Source organism: Camelina sativa, chromosome 14 (genome assembly GCF_030686135.1).
Source record: "Camelina sativa cultivar CO46 ecotype springtype chromosome 14, ASM3068613v1".
Taxonomy (NCBI): Eukaryota; Viridiplantae; Streptophyta; class Magnoliopsida; order Brassicales; family Brassicaceae; genus Camelina; species Camelina sativa.
The window spans coordinates 12,512,207-12,536,646 of NC_141893.1; the positions used below are offsets into that span (position 1 = coordinate 12,512,207).

Consider the following 24,440-nt stretch of genomic DNA (forward strand, 5'->3'; position numbering starts at 1 on the left):
AAAAATGTTCCCGATAAAGATGCCCTAATGTAGTCTTCCGTAAGAAAACTCGCATCTTTTATTTTCCATACAGCTTTCAAAATGTGACTCTGAGAATATGTGGATAGTAGTAGAAACTAGAAGGTTCTTGATTATGCTTATTGCTGTATATGAATATAAAAATTAGAAAACAGAGCCATAAACAGAATTTGTAGTGGTATCACTTCATACTATTCAAATAAAACTCAACGCGTAATCGATTAATGGAATAATATGTGGTAAAAGAATCAAGTTGAATGAAAGAAGAACAAGAATTGGAATCGGTCAAAGTCCAAATTGGTATGTACAGTCAACAAATTCCTACACAACTCTCTCAACAGTGTATGTAACAAACGAACAAATCTTATCGTCTAAGTAATTTATATAATTTCCTCCTCAAAGCTGAAGTTTGACCGGGAAGTCAAACCGAGGCTTCTTGGCCGGCATAGGGCTCATCACTTCGTCCTCTCCGTTGACCGTCCAGAACTCCGGTATAGGAGGGATGTTGAGGTCAAACCCACGGTGGCTACTGCTGACGTGGCTGGTGGACCCTGCACCTTCAGAATTGGACACGCTACTACTGTTGTTGTTGGTGTTGTTGTTGTTTCCTTCGTAGTGGCACCGCTTGTGTCCGCCGAGAGCTTGACCGGAAGGAAAAGACTTGTTACAGATCGAGCAAACGTGTGATTTCCCACTTCCGGTAGTCACAGCGGATGTGGTTGTTGCCGACGAGGTTGACTGGTCATCTCCTCCTCCGCCGCCGGAGTGAGTTTGTGATAAGTTCTTTCTGTGGCTCGCCTTGTGACCACCGAGAGCTTGGTAAGACGAGAAAGTCTTGTCGCAGACGGTACACTTATAGCTTAACTTCTCCATCGTCTTCTCAGCCGCCGCCGGAAGAAGAGGAGGAGGTGGTTGATGATGTTTGCGATCTCCGTCACGAGCGAGAAGCATGAGGCAGAACGCTAGATACTCTTCCTCAGTGAGGTTCTGGTGGTGGAAATCGGATCTTGATCTCTTAGATCGCTTACCCTTGGTCCAGTGCTCAACTCCATGGAAGACTGAAGAGTCTTCGAAGAGTGGAGGAATCGGAGAAGCTAATCTTGGTGAAGTAAGAGCCTCGAGCGCCATTAAGTTAAAAGATTCTCTGAAGATATCTCTGTCTCTGGGATACTTAGTTTTGAAGGTTGCTTTTGTAAGATTGGTAGTGAATAAAAAATATGAGAGATTGTTGAAGAATAAGAAAGGAAAGAGTGTATACATATATAGTAGGTGGAGTGTGAAGAAGGAAGTTGCGTGACAAGTGGTGGGAAAGTGTGAAGAGTGAAGGTGGCGATTAGATAATTACTTCATTTATTATTTTTATTTTTTCTTTTTAAATATGCGGACCAAAGTTGTAATGAAAGTATCTAAATGTTTTTGTTTTACTTCGGGGTAAAGAGAGAAAAATAATTTGGGCACGTTTGGTTTGACCTAGTACACGTGTGCAAGTAGTGTGAGAGAGCAAAAGAAGAGGTCGGCTATGATGACTTTGTCCTTCAATTTTAGTGATGCCGCCTTACACAATATTCTAGAGTTTTTGTGGTTGTCATGGCTGATGATGGTACTCGTATGGTACACGTTTCGGTTTACTTTTAAGAAGATAGATAGTTATAACTACTAACTAGTTGACAAAAAAACAAAAGAAAGTCTTTATGAACTACTACTAACCAATATTTGCAAAAAAAAAAAAAAAAAAAAAAAAAAAAAAAAAAAAAAGCATCTTCGGAAATATCTTTACACAAGATTCATTTGAAAACGTGTTACATAAAAAAAATCAAGCCAAATAAAATTAGGTAAACTAAATTGTTCGATACGTAAAGTTGAGTTGCTACTTGCTAGTTCAGACTTGCTGTTTGTGTCTTTAAAAGTAAATGGTTCGACCTTTAGCTCGATCGTAGATTAAATTCTAACAGCCTTAAAGGTTAAGAATATTCGAATGATATTTGTTTTTGTTGGGTATGTGTGTATGATTAAAGACGAGAATAAGAATCTAAAATGCCGAAATGTAAACCGTTCAAAGCTTTTGAACAGTATTTCATATTGAAAAAGGTGGAGGTAAGGACTAATGAGAGGTCTGAGACGGTAGCATGATTAGTAAAAAGACTATTTCAAGCTTCCACACAGTCCAATCCACCAACTGAATAATTAATTAAATCGAAGGAACCAACATTGTTGGTAACTTGGTACTACTACACTAATTTATTACTAATATTTTTTATATCTCTGTGTGACAGTGTAGATGTGGGAAACGAACTACATTTGACTAAAACAAAAAGCGACGACATTTGACTCTTCCTCATTTCTTCACGCGGCGCCCCTCTCTTCTTCTTCAACGCTCAAATAACCGTCCGGTTTACTTTTCTTAATTAATTGATTGACGCAAACAGTTAACCGGTAAACGGCATTTGTGTTGTCGTCGCTAACCTAAAAGTAGTATTTTATATATAATAGTCCGAAGATGATAAATTTAGATTGCAAAGGTATAAAACAGAGGACAATAATAGAGTAATGGACCAATCTTTTTATGTATTAAAGCAAAATCTATAATAGTTACAGCAAAAATCTCACATTTTTTGAATAACTTTTTAAAATGCGGTTTTTTTTTTATCATTTTACTAATTTTCTCAAGATGGATATAATCATTGAATAATTTATTTATCGATTTTTAAAATATATATAAAGTATGACATTATTTCGACTGGCTAAACATAAGTAGTCTAGATAAATTTGCGTTAAAAACTTTTTAATAATTAACGTAGATCTATAAGATAATTCCTCCACAAGTAAAAACCCACTACATCATAACTATTTGGTACAATGTTATTTTACTAACACTCTTCACTTTAAATCAATTAGTTCGATTTAAATTTATGAAAAAATCGTCCTAAACAATTACTAGCTAGATACGACTTATAAATTCTACTTTAGAAACATATTCCAATGTAATAATGTTTCGGTCTTTATTTATGTTCTGGATTTGATATAGCTGTTGCTAACCCTCTTTTTCTTATATGTCGTCAAGTTGTTGCTAACCAAAAAGTTGTATTTTTGAAAAGTCTCACAATTAAAGGAGTTTTTGTTAACACGTTATCCACATAACCTTGATCTTATATAACGCGTCAAGAAATATACATAATATAAAGCAATTTGGATATATCTGCTATAAATTCATAATATAAAGCAATTTGGATATATCTGCTATAAATTCTTTTGAGAGGCTGCTGTAATCATGATATCCAACAAAAATATACTGTATATGTTTATACACAGATAGCCATTTGTGGTTTAAAGAGCCTCGTCGTGGATTATATTCAGGTTCAAATAGAGTGCATAAGAGACACTTTGATATTATGTAAATGAAAACAAAGATGAGCTAGCTATATATGTGTATAAAGGAAAACATGAAACTTGTGTGAGGTGGCCATATGTGATGCAGAGAACCAAAAGATGTATAGTCGGCGTGTCATCATGCATGGGTCACGCATTGCCTTCTGGATAAAGCTCTTCTCTCTCACACCAAACCTCTTACCTTCTCACAAATAAAAAGTTCATTCAAAGACAAAACTCAAAAGTTACCTAGTTATCTTTTGGACCATTAATTCGACTTACGAGAAGTTGATATATATTAAAAGTACGGTGATTATGATATCAGCGTAATTCAAATTTATTTCTCCCCAGCTCCTGTAATATATTGTTTATGAAATTAGAAAGAATTTTGGTAAATTACTCATCTGTTCTAGAAGTATAACAAGAAAATATGTAATCTGAATGTGAAATTCGAGATTTGATTGATACATAATATATGTAGAGAGCCAAAATCTTGTAGTCTCTGTAAATTTTAAAGTTTAAAACGGAAGGTAGGTGTATGGAATTTAAACAGTACTCATATTATCATATGTATAAAATTAGGTCATTAGGAGAAATGAGGATTAGAATAATTTGTAAATCAAGTAGGGCCTTGGGGTTCGAGGACGAGTCGTTCTTCTTTGAGTTTGGGTTGGGTTAAAAAGGTTTGGGTCCATTCTGGTCCACTCTAAAAATTAAAACCTCTTCTCTTAAGAAAGTCTGTAAAATCTCTCCTCTGCGAGTCAAGTAACCTACGCAAATTGTTAAATTTGTGGATAAATCATAAAACGTTACGTACTTCTCACATGTTAAATTTTGGGGTTAACTATTATTATTAATCAAATGCATAACTTTGGCTAATAATTTGGCTCGATCTGCGATTAACTTTTCCTAATAATTGATAAGGAGTCATCTTTTTATCATAAAGTTTAACTTGGGACCAATAATAACTCGCCATCTAAGTTTCCTTGATGACTACTACTGAAATTAGCATTAATGTGCAGAATGATATATTTGCAATACATTACACTTAGAAGCATTCATTTGTTTTATTTTAGAGAACACAAGATGTTTTCCTTGACTTGCTCTGTGGCTCTCACATTGACACATTACCATTGTCTTCTCTTACATGACTTCTCAATTAAATTATAGAGGATGTATCATAATTAGGAGTAAATGATTATGTGATATATACATTATTATATTATTCCGGGATTTTCTTTTAGTCTGTCAAATAATTTAACAGAAACACACGAGATCGAGGATTTAAATTATTTGTGTACATATTCTGATATATATATACATAGTAAATTATTACTATGACCCCTATGGTTTAACGATAATGAAAACATAGGTTCCCTACCTTTTTTTCAATCATTTTGTTGTGTATAATGTAATGCCATTAACTTCAGCTGTGATGCAATCTATCCACAAGATTTATCCAAAGAGTTGGAAGTTATTACAAGTTATTGTTGGTCTCACATAAAACTCACACAAAAGCTGAATACTTCGATCCTTTATTTGATCGAGATTGCAGGCTTTAAATAGCCAAAGTAACAACAAGAGAAACGAAACTTACGGAAGCAAACTAAGAAACCGAAATACTTGGAAATACTTGGACTACTACTAACTACTCCTACAGACCAGGAGTTTATTAGAACTGAAACAAACAACCAAAGACTAATTCAAACCCAACAATGCCTCTCCTAAACTGAAAACAGTAAAATTCAGTTTATTCCAACTTGTGTTCGCAAACCCCCAGCTTCTCCCTCAGCTTGGCAAAGACTTCCAATCTCAAAGGCTTAGTTAGAATGTCTGCTACCTGATCATCTGTTCCGCAATGCTCTAGCTGAACAACTCCTTCCCTTGTAAGATCCCTTAAGAAATGAAACCGGACATCGATGTGTTTACTTCGACCATGGAGCACTGGGTTTTTTGATAACTTGATAGTCGAACTGTTATCACACAAAACCGTTGTGCTCCTTACTTGCTCTAGTCCAAACTCCTCCAGAATTCTTCTCATCCAAACACATTGACACGCGCAGAACGCAGCAGCCACAAACTCTGCTTCTGTTGTTGATAACGTCACCACTGGTTGTTTCTTGGATGCCCAAGCTACAGCTCCTCCACTCAAAATAAAAGCATACCCACTCGTACTCCTCCTATCATCCACATCTCCAGCATAGTCACTGTCCGTATAGACAGTTAACTCTTCACCACCTCCTCTCCTATAAAGCAGACCAAAAGACAACATACCTTTTAAATATCTGAGCACTCGTTTTGCAGCCTGCAAGTGTTGTTCCGTTGGAGCACTCATATATCTACTCAACAAGCAGACCACAAACATGAGATCTGGTCTGGTTGAAGTAATGTACATTAAACTTCCCACCAGCTGCTTGTAAAGCGTTTCATCCACTTTGCTTCCCTCACCATTCTTTGAGAGCTTGGTTCCCGGAACAATTGGATTCTTGACAGCATTACCACACAGCAAATTGAATCACTCCAGAATCTCTCCCGCATACTTGCTTTGATGAATAAAAATCCCGTCTGCATCTTGTACCACTTCGACACCAAGAAAGTACTTCATTCGACCCAGATAAGTCATATCAAACTCATTCTTCATAGATGACTTAAACTTTTCCAGCATATCAGAATCATTTCCAGTAAAGATCAAGTCATCTACATAAAGGCTAACAATAAGAATTTTGTTACCTTCTCCCGTCTTAATGAACAGAGTATGTTCATACTCACACCTTTGAAACCCTTCTTTAGCAAAATACGCCTCAATTCTGCTATACCATGCTCGAGGTGCTTGCTTGAGACCGTACAAAGCTTTCTTAAGCTTGTATACTTTGTGTTCCTCTCCCCTTTTGATGTAACCTTGTGGCTGTTCAACATACACCTCCTCTGACAACTCTCCATATAAAAATGCAGACTTGACGTCCAATTGAAACACACACCATTGTTTCTGAGCTGCCAATGCTAAGATCATGCGAATAGTATCCCATCGTGCCACTGGAGCAAAGACTTCATTGTAGTCCACACCATGTTGTTGAGCATACCCCTTTGCTACAAGTATTGCTTTGTATTTGTCTACTTCACCTTTCTCATTAAGCTTCGTCTTGTAGACCCACTTCACACCAATTTTCTTTGCTCCCTTAGGAAGCTCTATAAGCTCCCATGTATTGTTCCTCTCAATTGACTCCAGCTCAGCTTCCATCGCCCCCAACCACTTCTCTTCTTTGTTTGCTTCTTGAAATGTTGACGGATCATCGAGAGAAGCAAACATAACCATATTTGTAACTTCTTCTTCTTCTTCTTCTGACAACTCTTCTCCAATAGCATAATCTCGTAAATAAGAAGGTGGCTTACGAGTTCTTTGCAATGGAGCATGTGGTGATTATGGCGTTAATGGAGCTTGCGTCAATGGAACTTGTGTTGGCTGAGGTGCTGCAGGTTCTTGTGGCATCAATGGAGCATCCGATAGCTGAGGTTCTGCATCATCTGTTTTTTCTCCATCGGACTCATCACCTTCGTCACCTTCCCAGATCAGTGGTTCCTCATTTGTTTCTCCACCACTGGTTTCCCAATTCCAGCCCTTTTCTTCTTCGAACACAACATCACGACTTGTTATAACACTCTCAGTGGCTGGATTGTAAAGTCGGTAGCCCTTTGATTCGCTGCTCACCCCAATTAACACACAAGTAATGCTTTTGTCGTCGAGCTTCTTACGTCTTTGATCTGGAACGTGTACATGTGCAAGGCAACCAAAAACTCTGAAATAATCCACTGATGGTTTTACTCCACTCCACATCTCCTCTGGTGTTTTTCCTTGTAAAACAGATGTAGGACTTCTGTTTAAAACATGTACAGCCCATCTTGTTGCTTCTGACCAGAACTTCTTTGGAACTTCTTTATCCTTCAAGATGCATCGGACCATGTTCATAATTGTGCGATTCTTGCGTTCTGCTACTCCATTCTGCTGCGGTGTAAACGCTGTTGTAAGTTGTCTGCTTATTCTTTTCTCCTCACAGAACAACTTGAATTCGTTGGATGTGAACTCCCCTCCTCGGTCAGTTCTCAAGCATACCAACGTTTCACCGGTTTCTCTCTCAACTTGACTTGTAAACCTTGTGAACAGAGCGAATGTATCAGATTTGTTTGACAGAAAATAGGTCCAGACCTTTCTGCTGTAATCATCGATGAAGGTTAGGATGTATCTTTTGCCACTATTTGATACTGGAGAGATCGGACCGCAGAGATCCGAGTGCACCAACTGTAGACGTCGTGAAGATCGCCACAAGCTTTTCTTTGGAATGGTTTCTCGATGTTGTTTCCCTGCCAAACAACTAACGCATGCTGCTTCTCCTCCACCGTTCTTCAATTGTGGTATCCCTCTCACCATGTTCTGATATTTCAAGGTCCTCAGCCCCTTGTAATTTAGATGTCCGTACCTGCGATGCCAAAGCTGGAACTCATCTGCGGATGTGGTTTGTAGACATTCAGGTTCAACATCTAATCCATGTATGGCTGCCATGACTTTAAACAATTTGTTTCGAGTCATGAAGGATTGCAGGATCAGTCCAACTCTTGGATGGAACAGCTTGAAGACTCCATTCTTTATCAACACTTCACACCCTTTCTCCAGGAGTTGTCCAATGCTAAGTAAGTTGCTACGCAGATCAGGAACAAAATAGACATCAGAGATGGTGTGAGTTCTTCCCTCCAGTCGTAGACTCACATCTCCTTTCCCCATCACTCCGAGCTGCAAATTGTTACCTAGCTTCACCGAGTGACGAAAATTTTCATCAAGTGTGGAGAACCACGTCTTGTTTCCACACATGTGATTGCTGCAGCCCGAGTCTAGGAACCACGCTTCTTCCTTCTTGTTTCCTTCTGTGAATGCCATGAGCAACACATCCTCATTTTCTCCATCGACCTCAGCATAGTTTGCTTTTCCATCCCAAGTTGGACATTCATACTGAAAATGTCCAAGTCTGTGACATTTAAAGCACTCGATTGTAGCTTTGAAAAAGGATCTTCCTCCTCGACGTCTTCCTCTTCCTTGGCCCATTCTTCCTCTGCCTCTTCCTCCTCTATCATCATATGAGACTTTCAGCATTTGATCTTCGCCTCCATTAACAGGTTTCTTCATCTTCTGCTCATGTACTAGTAATGAGCTCTGCAATGCATCGACTGAAAAATTATCAATGTCTTTCGATTCCTCAATCGAACAAACAATGTAATTGAAATTCTCAGTCAATGTACACAAGATCTTATCCACTATCTTGACGTCTTGCATATCATCTCCACAGTTTCTCATATCATTAGCCACCACCATTACTCTAGCAAAGTAATCTGTGACTGATTCTCCGGTCTTCATCTCCAACAGCTCAAAATTTCTTCGCAAGGTCTGTAGTTGAGCATGCTTCACCCGTGAGTTCCCCTGGTACTTGATCTTCATTGAATCCCATAGTTGCTTAGAAGTATCCTTCAGTGTAATCGTTTTGGGAACAGCTTTGTCGATTGCACTGAACAGATAGTTCTTTGCCTTGAGATCTTTCAATCTCGCTTCAGCAAGTGTCTTCTTCTCCGCGTCGGACAGAGTTTCTGCGTTGGTTGGCTCAACGAACCCATCTCTCACCACACCCCAATACTCCTTTGATTTCAACAAATTCTCCATAAGGAGACTCCAATGATCATAGTCCCCGTCAAATCGAGGAATGCTTGGCTGCGCAAAGCTGCTTGATTCAGCCATCTAACTCACCCTTGTTTTCACTCACCCTCTTACTTGTGTTTCTCTCACTCTCTGATTTATAGCTCTGATACCAAATTTGTTGGTCTCAGATAAAACTCACACAAAAGCTGAATACTTCGATCCTTTATTTGATCGAGATTGCAGGCTTTAAATAGCCAAAGTAACAACAAGAGAAACGAAACTTACGGAAGCAAACTAAGAAACCGAAATACTTGGAAATACTTGGACTACTACTAACTACTCCTACAGACGAGAAGCTTATTAGAACTGAAACAAACAATCAAAGACTAATTCAAACCCAACAGTTATATATGTTGACATTTAGTTTGAAGTTTCCAAGAGATATCAAATTGTCGGTTACTGTCCTCCAAAACGACATAGTTGTGAACAAGCCATGGCCAAAGAGGCCATATCATTCCCGCACCACCCAAAAGTTTGTTTAACAGATGCTCGATCTGTTGTTTTATATGTTTATTGGTCTCGATTACTCATAAATTAATTTATCAACTGGAAAATTATATTTTCCCTATTTATTGAAGAAAATTATATCAAAAACTCTTAACTTAACACATGCACAATTTTTAAAATGAATTTATAGCATTATTCTCAACTTGACACCTAAATATTTTTCACTCAGAAACTAATCTGTCAAATAAAAAGAAGAGATGGTTGACAAAAAAAAAAAAAAAAAGAGATGCATATTCTCATATTTTATTAAATGTATTGTTATTTTAGTATAAATAAGTTCACAAAACATTGAAAACAGAACAAAATTGGAGTAAAACCGCCATTCTTAGGATTTATTTTTACCAAATATGTGAACTAACTAGTAAATACAACTAGAAGACAATAAGATGAATACCTAACCGTACTTCTTTATTATTTTTTTTTTTAAGTCAACTATAACAAAATAAGATGAATACCGTAATACTTAACTACATGTATAACGAAAACACTTGACAAAAAGGTAACTCAAGGGGCTCATTCGGATTGTAGGGTATTAGAGAAGTGCTAGTGTCTTTCGTCGTATATAAATTATTATGTATATAGTTTTCGTCGTATTCGAAGCTCAAATGTACCAACCATTCATTCTCATACATCGGATCATATTATAATATCGGACCAGAACTAACGATTATTCTCCTAGTCAATGGAATATGAATACGAAGACATTCTGACTTTAAACGAGAGACAAGAAAACGAGCAGTAATCATGCCACACCAATTTACTTTAGTTTCTTTATATAACATGCATGCTAAAAAAAAAACAATTCGTACAAGTCAAATCATTGATGATTAACTAAAAATTTGATTTATATACCATAAGAGTTTCAATAAACGATATGATCGATGTAAAGGACACATTCCATGAACCCGTGTGTATTATACACGGAATTCGAATGTTAGAGAAGTAATGAGTCTTAAGAAGGAATGAAACAGATAGGCAAATCCGTAAGATGCATTGTACCTCTTACCCCGTCCTGTAATTTTGAAACGTAGAGACAATTGAACATATCTTCAAGCTGTGATTTTTATTTTCTTCAAATTTTTCTTTTATAAAAAACTTGTAAAGAAGATTTTATGTGGGGATGATCTTAAGACAAAAAACGAGTTTGAATCTCATCTTGTCGGAATCTCCAACTCTATTCTGTGCCGTCCTAATATTATTATAATTATGTTTTTAGTTTATCTTATATCCGATTATACATTACATACCTACTTGACCTTTTATGAGTTATAAGGCAATTTGCCTCCCAGCCGGACCAAAAAGATAAGAAGCTCAGATAACTTTTTAAAAATATTTATTAGCAAACAGTCAACTATAATACATACAAATTAGCTTATTCATTTCACATGCCCATAACTAGATTAATTTATTTATACATATAATATACTAGTAAAATAAGTTCGCGCAATGTGCGAGATATATATATATATATATATATTTTTATTAAGTATAATATATATCAAATTTAGAAATATATTTTTGAAATTGATTTTTTTTAATATGAAAAGTTTATTTTAAAAATGTTTAATATGTGTTCCTTTATATATATGGTTCTTAATGTTTTGACGCAAAATTATATATAAACAACACATATCATAAATATTTTTGATTAAAGTAAATAAATCCCTCAAAGTTCTGTTGTTTTGGATTTTATTGTTTTGTGATAAAAGCATCTTCAATCCCACTCTATTTTAAAGTCAATATTCTAGAGTAACATTTGCTTCGACTCTACTCTCTATATTACTCTAAATTAAAGTAAATGATAGGATTACTCTATATTCAACTTTATTTTTTTACACTTACTCTATTTTAGAGTGATACATTGAAAAAAAAAACTATACCCTATTTTAGAGTAAAAAATAGAATATATATTGGAGATTGTCTTAGCACACATAAGGTTTGTATAGAGACCATATATCAAACATTCAAAACGAAAATTGAGTATTAAAAATTATTTACAAATATTATCAGATAAATCTCATCTGGCCCTACATCTTTTCCAAAGCTTTAATATATAGATGCGATCAAGACTTATATGATGATTCGCTAGATCTCTATAACCAGAAAATTATTATGAAACTCAGTAACGATGAAAATAAATAAATAAAAATTATGTTTTAGTCTGAATAGTAAATAAAAGTAATTGATAAATATTGATCTTTTTGCAAGTAGTTTTACAACTTTATATATTATTTAATTCAATCTTAATATTTGATTTTTTTTACTCCACAATGTTACTACGGTTTGATTTTCTTCAATTAGCCTCCTAACAAAATTTCTTGTGAATTAGAAACTCTATATGAATGCTGAAAATGTGTTATAGTTCTATGATGATGGGCTATTTCTGGGTCCTTAGACTATATTTTTATTCATTATGTTCTTTTAATTATAAAAAAATGAACTCTCCAACATGTCAATCCGTGTAGATGGAAGACAAAATCAGGAAAATTGATATCAACAATAGATACATTCCAATTAGTTTTCTCTCATAACTACATTTTTAATTTATTTTAACTTACATGTAAATGTATTTTTTAATTAACTATTCTTGAACTTATAATATCTATATGCTGACTTTTCCATCAGATTTTGATGATTGATGATTTCAAAACACAATATGTGAGAAAAAATCAGATCGACTCAAGTTCATCCAATCAATAAAATACACTTCTGAAACCAGAATTTTGTATTATACTAATGAGATTATGAATCTAGACAATATGTTTTACACAGAGGAATCACCAATGATTATTTTTAATAATTAATAAGTGTATTCGCGATTTACCATATGCTCTGATGTTTACTCTCTAATCTCGTAATCACCCTTAATAAAACTTTTTTTGGAATAATGCATATTAAAATATGGCTCATGTCATAAAACTTTATGAAATATCTTATATTGTATTGCGCATGAAAAGAAAAGTGTGTCAAATTTAATATTTTTCAGATTCAATATATTATCTCTATTTTCTAATCATTTAAAAATAAATAGTATAATTAACATTAAATTATTTTTTGAAACTATTGTTTTCTCTGATTTCATGGGGTGATTAAGCAATTATCTTCTGATACCATTATATTATTTTTATTTTCTTTTTAGTACATACGTTTTACAAACAGTCAACCAGTAACTTATAGAATATTAAATACAAATTTAATTTTATTTGGGGTTGTCTTTAATACAATATATGATTATTGAATACAATGTAATGTTTTAAATATATTAGAACATATTATGTATTTTTAAATTAGTCTATCAAAAATTAATTTGGTTTCAATTTTTTACTTTAAAAGTATAAAAACTTTTTTTTTGTTTTAATTGGTTTGATCAGTAGTTTTTAATTTTAGGTTATATGGTATATGCTTTCATTAGGAAATATATTATATGTTAAAACTAAAAGTTGGTAGAAATATATTTTGTAACAATGTGTAAGAAAAAAATTGAAGCAAAGTATACCCCATATAAGAGAAAAATAATATGAAGTAGATTAAAAAACATTTAATTTAAAACTAGTGAGAAAGATATGTGTCACAAATATAGAGCCCCAAGTATCGCAATGGTAGGGAAAATTAGAAAAAAACTTCTTATCTTATATATATATATATATATATATAAAAGATGTGTTTATTAAATCATTGATATAACCATGCATTTATATACATATGTGTGTTGAATTTCGCCTTATTTGCATCTTAAAATGTACAGTTTTTCTAACTGACGAACTTTAGAAATACGCAAAGTCTTCGTAGTTTATGACTTGTTTCCTTTTTTTGTGTCTTGTTTTGTTTTCTAATTGTTTAACCGAACACAAAATATCTACAAACACATACAATCATGAACGGTAACATTTTTGCATTAACAATGATCTAAAACATTAACGCGATTTAAATTACTAACATGTCATGTTACCAGTCACATCCATTATTATTGTATTGAGTTTTGGTCTTGTATCCTAATCTAAACTTAATTTCTCACAAGTCACAAAAGAGATACGTTTTTTTTTGCCTTGACCTCCAAAATTTTGTCGGGCAAAAGATAGGCTTAGGTTTTGATATACTTTTTTTTTTTTTTTTTGAATATAATTTTTTGTTCTTACGAATGAGTTTATTGCATATACAAATCGTCCTTAAAAGGCTCATAGCTTCAGCCAAAGAAGTTAAGTCATCGACGCCGGATATATCATGCTGCCTCCAAAAACAAGTAGTTAAGAGAGACCTACCGGGCAATTAGTAATTTAAGGTTTAAAACGGCATGGATAGATTAAACCCTTTATTTATTTTCTTGGTCTTTTTAGTGTACTTGTTGAATTTGCGATAATGATTTCATAAATCGTGCATTGGCGTGGCCATATTTATATTCTTCACTGCTTCTCTTGTGTGGCCAATGTAAAGTCTCTCTTCATTATTATACTAATGTCTTACCATCTTATACATAATGTATTTCCCCTTAAATTTAATTGAGATGAATGGATGGGTTTATAAATTCGAATAGATTAATGTGTCGTGAAGGAACAAAGCCTGTTGCTGTCGACCCCACAAGTTGACTGATCGTGTTCATCATCATGCATGGCTTCATTTCACTTATTTAATTAACGACTTGTTCACGACACAAATGATTGTACCAGTTTAAGAATCTCTTGATCTCTCTTCATCATCACCAAATCTTCCTCAAGAAATATTCTCTTCATCATCAAGTGTCTCCAACCTATATATATAGTTGCAAAAGATCAGAGCTATTATAACAACAAACAAAAAGAAGAAACACAAGAAGAAGAAGAAGAAGAAGAAGAAAGACAAGAGTTAAGTTGAAGGTTAGAGCCATGGACGTTTTTGTTGATGGTGAATTGGAGTCTCTCTTGGGGATGTTCAACTTTGATCAATGTTCATCATCTAAAGAGGACAGACCGCGAGACGAGATGCTTGGCCTCGCTAGCCTTTACAATGGTCATATTCATCAACATCATCACCAAAACAATGTCTTGTCTTCTGATCATCATGCTCTCTTGCTTCCTGATATGTTCCCATTTGGTGCAATGCCTGGAGGAAATCTTCCGGCCATGCTTGATTCTTGGGATCAAAATCATCATATCCAAGAAACGTCGTCTCTTAAGAGGAAACTACTTACCGTGGAGAATCTATGCAAAACTAACTCTGATTGCGACCTCACAAGACAAGTAAGTACTGGAAGATAAATATATATATAATGTTTACTTTCATTCATTATTACTATACAATAAACTAAATACAGTATCATTTACTCGATATATAGGAGATTGCAAAATCCAAGAAAAAACAGAGGATAAGCTCGGAAAGCGATACGGTTGACGAAAGCAATACTAATTGTATAGATGGTCAGAGCTTAAGCAACAACAGTTCAGATGACGAGAAAGCTTCGGTCACAAGTGTTAAAGGCAAAACAAGAGCTACCAAAGGAACAGCCACTGATCCTCAAAGCCTTTATGCTCGGGTAAGAAAACGTTAAACCTTATAGTATAACTTTTATATCAAAACCAAATGACAATGAACAACATTGATCCTAGACGAGTTTATTAATAGTATTATTAATTGTTGCAGAAACGAAGAGAGAAGATTAACGAAAGGCTCAAGACACTGCAGAACCTTGTGCCCAACGGGACAAAAGTAGATATAAGCACAATGCTTGAAGAAGCGGTCCATTACGTGAAGTTCTTGCAGCTTCAGATTAAGGTATGTAGATTATATAAAGTCGTTTATAATCTCTACATAACATTATTCATGCTCTAGTAAACTAACCAAAATGTTACAAAATGTAGCTGTTGAGCTCGGACGAACTATGGATGTACGCGCCATTGGCTTACAACGGACTCGACATGGGATTCCATCACAACCTTTTGTCTCGGCTTATGTGAAGGACTTACAAAGTTACAACGTAATAATTGTAAAGAAACCCATTTTAGAACATAATATATCCTTAATTTGGCCAACTAAAGAGATCTACTCCAAGATCCTACCATTTTCTTTCTTGTTGTTCATTCTGATATTATTGTTATTCTTAATTAACTTCTTTTGTCTTTTCCTTCATTATTATGGTTCTAAGAACTTTTTGGTACTCTTTCTCCTTTTTTTGTAATTATATTTTTTAAAATTATAAAAAAGTCAATTCATAAGACTAATTTAATAAACTGTACGTCTTTCTTCCTTTTGCAATTTTGAAAACAAAGATATAATAAAAATTATTTTGCCAGGGATTCAAAATGCAATTGAGGGATATAATTTGATTTACTCGACCGACTATATGGCAACTCATGATAAAAGATGAATTCATACTTTATGCAACGCTGATGTAGTTCTTTTAGTGGGTACTACATTTTGTTGACTATATATCACTATGAATGCCCCATAAGAGAAAAGTGCATCGGCACAGACTTTTATTTTTTTGTGATTAGCACTGACTGAACTAGTGTTTAAAGGTTGAGTTTGAAACCCTAAACAATTTAGGCTATCCTTCAATTGCATTTTCTTACATCTCTCTTACAAAAAAAAGAAACAAATTTATTTCATTCAATCATAAAAAATACTTAAATCCTTTTTTGTAGTATAAACATTATTAATTAAAACTCCTTAAATCCTTTTGGTTATACTAATGTTTATTGATTGAATGTCATTCAATAATATTTTTGGACTATTGGTTATACTAATGTTTATTAATTAAAACTCCTTAAATACTTCAAGATTTCTTGCATACCATCTTCTAATGACAAAAAAACAAAAACAAAAAAAACAAAACCGGTTTCTTCATTTTGGTTTGGTTTGATGTGTTAAAAAGTTGGTTTTAGTCAAACCAAATCGTCACCGTGGAGCCTCTTTGCGAATTAGAGGGTCTTAAACTCTTAAACAAAGAGGGTCCCGAACACACCAGCGAACCGCGACTCTCCTCTCTCTCTCTCTCTCTCTCTCCCCGTCGATGCCATGGCTTGCGCGGAGCAGCCTATCAAAAAGCGTCGGCTGTACGAGTCAGTCCCTGAATCTCTACCTCAGCATCAGCCTCCGCCACCTCAGGTAGAATCCCCATCTCATTCTACTGTGGTGAGCTCGTTCCCGGCTCCGGTGACGCCGTCGCCTCAATCTCAGGAGGAAATTCAAACCAGAAACAGGAACAGAGAAGAAATTCGAAGAGTGCATGACTGCTATAAGCGTCTTAAATCTTGTATTTCTCAGAGAGATGGTGGCGGCCGCTCCGCGAATCTTGAGCAATCGTATCGCTCCCTCATCTCCGCTTCCAGAGGTTTTTTTTTCTTCACTCTTCCGTTTGATTCAGTTTTACGGATTCGATAATCTGCTATTTTGTGAAGTTGGTGGAGTTCGATTTTTGCTTTTTTTTTTAGATATCTTTTGTGAGAGAAGGAATAGTTTCAGTTGGCTTTTCTTAACTTAATTAGGTGATGAAGAGTACTAGGGTTTAGGAGAGTTTAGGGTACATAACAATCCTTTTCATTAGCTCTAGCATTGTGACTTTTGTGTTTGAACTCTTCTTAGTTGTAGATTAAAAGGAAGACATTGAGATAGATTCATTCTCTCTGGTACAAATGTTAAATCAAAGTAGGGTCCCTTTAATTTTCTTTGGTAGAGTCTGGTAATGTTCCCAAGTACCTGCACCTAGATTGTGTATTTGTAGTTAGGATATCACAAAAATTATTGTTCTTAGACTTAAGAGTCTCTGGCTGGATTTAGAGTTCTTAACCAGTCTTGAAGCTTGATAAAGCCATGGATATGTTGGATGGGGAGCCTCTATGTTGCCCATTTTATCACACTGTGTCAGCTTTAATGTGTTCCTTACTTTTAATGTTACCCCTTCCATTTAATTTTTTATGTATGCGAAAGCCGGAATGTATCAGTACTTAGGGTTTTATATAAGTCCAATTCTTGAGGAAAGCTTGCTCGTGTAGTTATATGGAAATTATTCGATGGGAGCCAAACTATTGCTACAGATGAAAGTTACAAAATTTTAGTCTCAAAAAGTAGAATTTGTAGTTGATCTCCAGATCTTTTCAGATTCATACACAGTTCAAACAAAGGATTCTTATCTCTCATAAACCTCTTATAGTCATTTTCTGTACAAGAATATAAGCCTTAGAATGGAGTTTGTTGGAGTAATGATTTAGATAGTTGCTTATACTTGCAGGTTGTACTAGCGTTAAGCGCCTTGTGGCTGATCTCGTTCCTCGATATGCACTGTACTGCCCTACTGCTATCGGAGATGCAATTCAAGCTGTTATCGACATGCATAACTTCAGCTTGGAAACTTTAAAGGGAGGGCAAGATGCTGATGGTATTGCTTTTCAAACCGCTAAAGCCTGCATATTTGGTCTAGTTGACCTATGTTCTGCTGCTTATTCAAATAAAACGTCATCACCAGGGGCTCGGGATATCTGCTCTGCTGTGTTTAGAAATGTGTTAACCTTCTTTGTGCTGTCCTTTGAGGGGAAAGATATTTTGCAGATAGTTGATAAGAGCGATTTGGAGGTGCAAGAACCTGACAAAAAAATTTCCCAGCTGATGCAAAAAATTTCAGATGGAAACTCGTTACCTATGATGAAACTATCCCAATTTCGTGTTTTAGCTTTACTGAAATTACTCTTCAACTTCCCTAAAAAAACAATTTCCACTTGTTTTGGATTCTTCAATTCGTCATCAACAGAAGATGTAGCCACGGGGAGGTATCTCATTACTCATATGACAGAAAAGATTAATGATATTGATGCCGCTACCAATGAACCTGAAGTAGACGAGAATTCTGGTCAGACAGGTTCTAACAATATAGAGGCTACTGGTAAGAACGTGGAAGTGTTGAATGGGGTCAAAGAAGCATCCAACAGTCTAACGAGCTGCTTGTTAGGAATGGTAATGCTCTGATTAGTTTAGAATTAATATAATAAGTTGCATATGATTATCTTAGTTTGTTTTTAGTTATTTTTATTATTCCCTGTCTTGAGCATCAGCCGTGTCACTCTTTTCATTCAGTTGTTCTTTTCTTGCAACTATATATGGCTAATGTGTAATGGATGTATACTGCTAAAAGTCTGATAGTTTCAAGAATCCTTCATGCAGGTTATTAGGAAGAGTCCCTCCGCTGGTAGGTGGGCCTTCTTTCAGTATAAGAAAATATGCGGCCTGTCAGCCTTTGTGGATATATCCAGTGCTATTCCTTCTCTAGAAGAAATCTTTGGATATCTTGGAAAAAATATTAAGTCAGAAGATTGTCAAATGGAGAGTGACGAGGATGATTATGGAAAATCAGTTTCACATGTGAAACCTCACAGTTCTGCAGAAAATGATGTCCGCTCTAGTGCTGGATCGGTTTATGATGCGGGAGGTTCACGATCTATGGATTTTGAGACAGTTGACCAGAGAGACTTGTCATGCGGTAGATCTTCAGTCCCAAGGGGATTGATAAACCATCATACTCCGTCTCCTTCTGCAAGGGTGCCTTCAGATTTAAGGACTAACTCTGTGGATCGTAGGAACAGTTTTGTTCTTACAGGATCACCCCATATCCCTACATCAGGGAAAATTGTTTGGTATTTGGATGGGGACCCCACTGCTTTTGACATTTTTCCGGCTTCGGGGCAGTTGTGGTTAGGCTATTTAGGACCAGATGAAACTGAAGGTCATCTAAGGTTTCAGCTTGATAGGTACGGTCCAGTAGACCGTTTCTTTTTTGATCCAGTGAAAGGATTTGCCCTAGCTGAATATAGAAGTATAATTGATGCAATCAGAGCTCGAGAATATCTGCGAGCGCAATTTCCTTGGCGTATTAAATTTATGGATATAGGAGTTGGTGCAAGGGGATCTTTGAATGGAGTAGCATATGGTTATTGTACTCATTTGTATATTGGTAGCATCAATAGTCAGTGGGAGAGAGATGAAATTGTCCATGAGTCGCGGCAAGCTCTTTATAAGGGACCTCGCATGGTGACTGACCTGTACTATGAACATGCCCTTCTGATGGAGTTTGATACACCAGATGATGCTGCCATTGTAATGGCCCATCTCAGGTTTTTTCGTGGAGAAAAGAGTAAATTTCACCTGGCATCGATCAATCGTCCTTTGCCTCATGAAGATGGAGGAAGGTTTGTCTCCGCTTCTCCCGACCTATGTTTTTGTTGATGATTTGAACTGTTGACGTTATTAGTAATAGTAAAATATCCACTGGACTTTGTATCTTCTCACACACTCTGAGCGTTCTAACGTTGGTATAATTGTGCACCTCATGTTTTTGTTTTTATTTTTGTCTCATTTGTTTGATGTTGAAGTTTCTTGTCTGAGCAGTTATCCAGAGAGGCACCTTCAGATACCTCCATCATCGAAACAGGATAGTGGATCAGGGGAGTATGTTTCCCCCTTAATGAGTACGGATAACCACTGTAATTCTGTACCTCGTGGAGCTACCTTTCAGCAAAACTGGCCTGCTTCTGGTAGCACTCTTGCGAATTCTGCACAAGGAGGTAAATTTTGTCTCTTTATCTCTCCTGAATGCGTGTTCACTTGTGACAGAAAATGTCACAAAGATATGTTTGTGAAATTAAGACCACCATGCCTCGGTCTCAGGAACTCCTCCATGTGTTCCCATGCCAGTTCCAGGACAGCCTGTAGTGCCTGCTACACCAACATCTCAAATTCCTCCATCTCCGTTTGTTCAACAAACCATTTACCCTCCTGCAACCAGCTCTTGGGATACAAGATCTCTAATCTCTCCAAGCGGTGATGCTGTAGCAACATCATCACAGATGCAAGGACCTCCACCGCAGCAGGTTTCAGGTCCAGTCATGCCACCTCCTGTGCTTCCAGTCTCTCACACACAAGGACCCCAAGTTCAGCAATTTGATCAAGTGTACCCACCTCCGCCTTTAGGGCATTCATTACCCTGTGTAATCCAGCCACCACTACAACCTCAATCCCAGCCACCGGAACCGCCGCCTGAAATGATGCCGCCTCCGCCTCAAGCTCCACCACCTCCTTTGCCTCACTCACACCCACCTTTGGCTCCCCCTCCTCCTTGTTCACCATCATCGTCCCCACGCTTACCTCCAATGATCATACAGTTGTCTGGACCAGAGGCTTCCAAACAAAATATAGGGCACCAATGGCAGGGTGCTTTGTCCAAAAGTGGAGTTCATTACTCCACAATCATTGCACAGAGACTGGAATCAGACATTTGCAAATATATCATTGGATCTTCCGAGCCTGTGCAGTGAGTGACAACACCTTACTCTTTTGATATCTTGTGTTCAAATTGTGTCTTTCTCTATAATCAAGTGATGTGCTAAACATTTGTTCCTTCGTACAGATGGCCAGTTAAATTGGATATGACCAAGCGCACGGATATGAAGCACGTAAAAGCTACTTTTACGAGTACGCAACCACACAAAGTGAGTTTCCAAATCCATCGCCAAGTAAAATTATTGACTGCAAGCTTTTTACTTACGATTTGAGGTATTATGTTTTGCAGAGGGAGGTCTGTCAGTTAATTCCGGCAACTTTTAGCGATCGTAAAGGGGTATGTGATCAACTTTTCAAACCCTAGAGTTAACTACTGCATTTTTTTTATTTATTCCTGTGTAGGTATAACTAATTCAAACTTACTTCTTTTTTTATTGTGTCTGTGTGGCGTGGCAGCTACAAGAGTTCATATCATACTTGAAGCAGAGAGATTGTGCAGGAGTGATAAAGATCCCAGCTTCAAGTCCCATGTGGGCAAGGCATCTCTTCATTCTTCCACACTCGCAAGAGACATGTTCCTTGCTTTCGGTTTCCCCGTCTTCTTCTGAGTGCTTGATCGGCTTGGTTTTGCCCAAGGATGCAAACGCTGAGTGCTCATGACATATATCCCCCCCCCCCCCCCGGGACAAAGGAGAGTAAATGAAAGACTTTCATTGCTTTTAGTAGTTCAAAATCACTTTGTAAATGAACTTACTAGTGTAATAATATCTCTCTCTCTCTCTCTCTCTCTCTCTCTCTTCTCCCTGTTTAGGGAACCAATTGTAGATTCGTTTGAACGATTTAGTTGTTGCATCTTTCTCTAGATTATAAAAGTCATAATGCCACTGAAGTGGGTGATGTGATGTGTTCCATCTAATTAGAATCGTTTGCTTTCAGTCTATTGTATGCTCAAGGATAACCAAAATGGGTAAACGTTACACTTTTTAGTGAACCAACTTAACAATAAAACTAGCTGAAACATTTTGTAAGAGAACACTAGTGAATAAATTATAAAATCAGATAACATTTTTTAGACGGTTTACACAAGCAATCAAGAAGTAGTTAAGAAAGGACCTCCCTAAAAGAAAAGAGAGAAAAGGATCCGCAAGAGAATATATATGTTCACTCAAAATGAGTAGAAAAAAAACCAAAAGAATTTATTTTTAAACAAGGGCTGTCCAATCTGAGTGAATTTACTTAACCTTTATTAAGCCCAATTGTTATAATGCTTAATGCGGCCCAGAACATCCTTTTTTTTGTTTGCCTTCTCAATTCAATTCGCGAAAATTAATAAAATAAAAAATATATATCTAAAAAGACAAAAGCCAAAAAGTCTTCAAAACCCTTTGACCAAATGCGAAATGTAAAAGAGGAACTCCAAGTGATAATATAAAAAGAGAATCGCGAAAACCCTAAGCACCACTGACATTATCCTCTCTCTCTTGTTTTTTTTTTAACTCTCTCTCTCTCTCTCTCTCTCTCAATGAAGATCTATCGAGAAACACTAAAACTGCTACAATCTTTGCCTCTATGATTTCTCAACACCCTATCTGGCTCTCTACCCATCTGCTTCAGATCTGCGTAAGAAAGTTAAGTTTTTCTGATTATGTTTAGATCTCCTATCTCGCATCTCTATTTTTTGTTTTGTTTTGTTCTGTTCTGATCCGCTTTTTTTGGTTTGCAGATCCGGCAAGGCATGGAAGGCAAGTTTTCTAATCTGAATCTGCAAAAGGTTCGGTTTTTTCATGTCATTCTTCTTTTCGTGGATCTAAAAACGTTGATTTGAATCTTGTATACCTTGTTTTGAATCTTGAATCTTGGATACTCTGTTTGAACCCTTGCAGACTCTGTTTAGTCAGTTTAAACCTGAGTTTTCATTCGTGTATGTTTGCATCTCTCTATCTTGCATCTCTCTATCTTGTTTCCTATTCGTGTATGTTTGCAGATTGTATCTCTATCTTGCATCTCTCTTCTTCTTGATTTGGTTTGTTCTGTTTTGATCCGGTTTCATGTTTTGATATGAAAGTTTTGTTTTATTACTCTTGGTAAAGAACATCCCATTTATAAGACCAGTCTAAATGTCTTGTTCGACATTATGTTAAGCATGAGTTTTGAAATGAAAGTTTCTTTTTTTAATCTTCTCTTAAAGCACATCCCATTTATGTTGTTCTTTTTTTTTAATCCATATGTCCTTCTCTGATTATAAAATTAGGAAAGTGTTTTGATCAGATAGAGTAAAAGCATAGTCCACTAGAGTAAAAGCATAGTCCTCAACATCCTCAGCTGGCAACCTTCTTGATCTTCATATTACCTTAAAAAAAAAAAGAATTAATGAACATTCGTAAACATTAGACGACAATATAGTGCCAGCCCGTAAGTAAAATAGCATTTTATCTTTTGGTCTTCTTACCTTCTGGCTTTAGACTGGCACTGGCACGAAGCGGTAGTGGGCAAAAGTCAGATTCCCGTAGAGTGGTTTTTTCCTGTAAACTCTCCTTTGCAATAGGAGATCACCTCAGCTCTTCCCAGTCGTGAACTATCTCATAATTGATGTAGAAACGTCGATAGCCAGTTGCTATTCGAACATTGAAGTGTAGTCCTTGTGCCCTCTTCTTAACTGCTGAGCTTCTTATATCTTTTAGCCAGATATTGTTGTCCACTGTGTAACCCATGTCTGCACGATAAATGCCAGTGGTTTCTTCTGGCACTGAGAGTATGTTAATGACCCGGAACCTGTTTGGACGCCTAAAGATCTCTCTCCACTGAACAGCGTCTAGCCACTGTTGTCTGGAGAGCTGCAGTGCGTCATCCAGATCTGGTTAACAGGCAAGGTAAAAAATTCTTGTCATCAATCAGTAACTCATTATTCTCTCTCTAGATTTACTATTTCTAAATAACAACGCTGAAATCAAAAAAAAAAGTCAAATCAAAACGTTTCTATCTGAATATAATCACTGTAGCGCACACGATGATCTCAGATATCTATCAATTCTTGTATAACTGTTAAATATCTAGAACTATCAACCTAACCCTATCAAATTCCGATCTGTTTCGAATCCCCAAGTCGTATCTATTTCGAACTGTCAAATCAGATCACTGTATCCTTCAGAATTTATCAAATCCGGCTTAGTCGGAACTGTCACATCGCTAATTTATTGCTATTTCGAACTGTCAAGTCTACAATCAAATCACAGTAGCTCTCAATCCACCTATAAAATTTTCTACTTACCATCAATTCCTGAGTGGATATCTTGCATGTTCACGGGGTGTTCGTACTCGAGAACGATCGGAGGGTCCATCGAAGCGAGGGAGCGAACGAATCGTATCTGGATCCGCGAGCGAGAGAGATAAGAGAGAGAGAGAGCGACTGAGAGATTTGATTTTGTAAATGCGAGGGAAAATGTATTTCGGATGTTGCGTTTTTTTCTTTGTTAAGGCTTTTGGGGAGGCCCGTTTGTTATCTTTCCAGCGATATGTTTAGTTGGGCCAATACTTCAACTAAAGGGTTTTTTTAATCATCGTTTCATTTTTTCTA

The 24,440-nt window shown here is 36.2% G+C and overlaps 2 protein-coding genes, 1 long non-coding RNA gene and 1 pseudogene across 7 annotated transcripts; 3 read left to right on the top strand and 1 right to left on the bottom strand.

Moving 5' to 3' along the window:
* Window positions 1-212: 212 nt before the first annotated feature.
* On the bottom strand, window positions 213-1,259 carry LOC104741380 (zinc finger protein ZAT10 pseudogene; annotated as a pseudogene). The gene has a single exon (XR_015580164.1). The product of XR_015580164.1 is annotated as a zinc finger protein ZAT10 pseudogene (transcript).
* Window positions 1,260-14,147: 12,888 nt separating this feature from the next.
* Window positions 14,148-15,847, top strand: LOC104741381 (transcription factor RSL3-like). Its single transcript, XM_010462232.2, has 4 exons — window positions 14,148-14,841; window positions 14,937-15,134; window positions 15,242-15,373; window positions 15,460-15,847. Exons 1-4 carry the CDS (start codon window positions 14,488-14,490, stop codon window positions 15,553-15,555), a joined length of 780 nt encoding a protein of 259 aa, XP_010460534.1. The 5' UTR covers window positions 14,148-14,487; the 3' UTR covers window positions 15,556-15,847.
* Window positions 15,848-16,463: 616 nt separating this feature from the next.
* LOC104741382 (uncharacterized) lies at window positions 16,464-21,782 on the top strand. 2 transcript variants are annotated; one of them, XM_010462236.3, is made up of 8 exons: window positions 16,464-16,931; window positions 17,813-18,547; window positions 18,755-19,776; window positions 19,976-20,151; window positions 20,255-20,897; window positions 20,994-21,075; window positions 21,156-21,203; window positions 21,323-21,782. In XM_010462236.3, the coding sequence occupies exons 1-8, from the start codon at window positions 16,827-16,829 to the stop codon at window positions 21,524-21,526; spliced, it is 3,015 nt and encodes a 1,004-aa protein (XP_010460538.2). In that variant the 5' UTR covers window positions 16,464-16,826; the 3' UTR covers window positions 21,527-21,782. The 2 variants fall into 2 exon arrangements, with proteins under 2 accessions (XP_010460538.2, XP_010460535.2); XM_010462233.3 differs by having other exon boundaries at window positions 16,495-16,931; window positions 17,829-18,547.
* Window positions 21,783-22,253: 471 nt separating this feature from the next.
* LOC109128873 (uncharacterized) lies at window positions 22,254-24,440 on the top strand. 3 transcript variants are annotated; one of them, XR_015580166.1, is made up of 3 exons: window positions 22,280-22,494; window positions 22,590-22,637; window positions 23,329-24,440. It is a non-coding gene; the product is annotated as an uncharacterized LOC109128873 (long non-coding RNA). The 3 variants fall into 3 exon arrangements; XR_015580165.1 differs by lacking the exon at window positions 23,329-24,440 and having other exon boundaries at window positions 22,254-22,494; window positions 22,590-23,041; XR_002035153.2 differs by lacking the exon at window positions 23,329-24,440 and having other exon boundaries at window positions 22,297-22,486; window positions 22,590-23,041.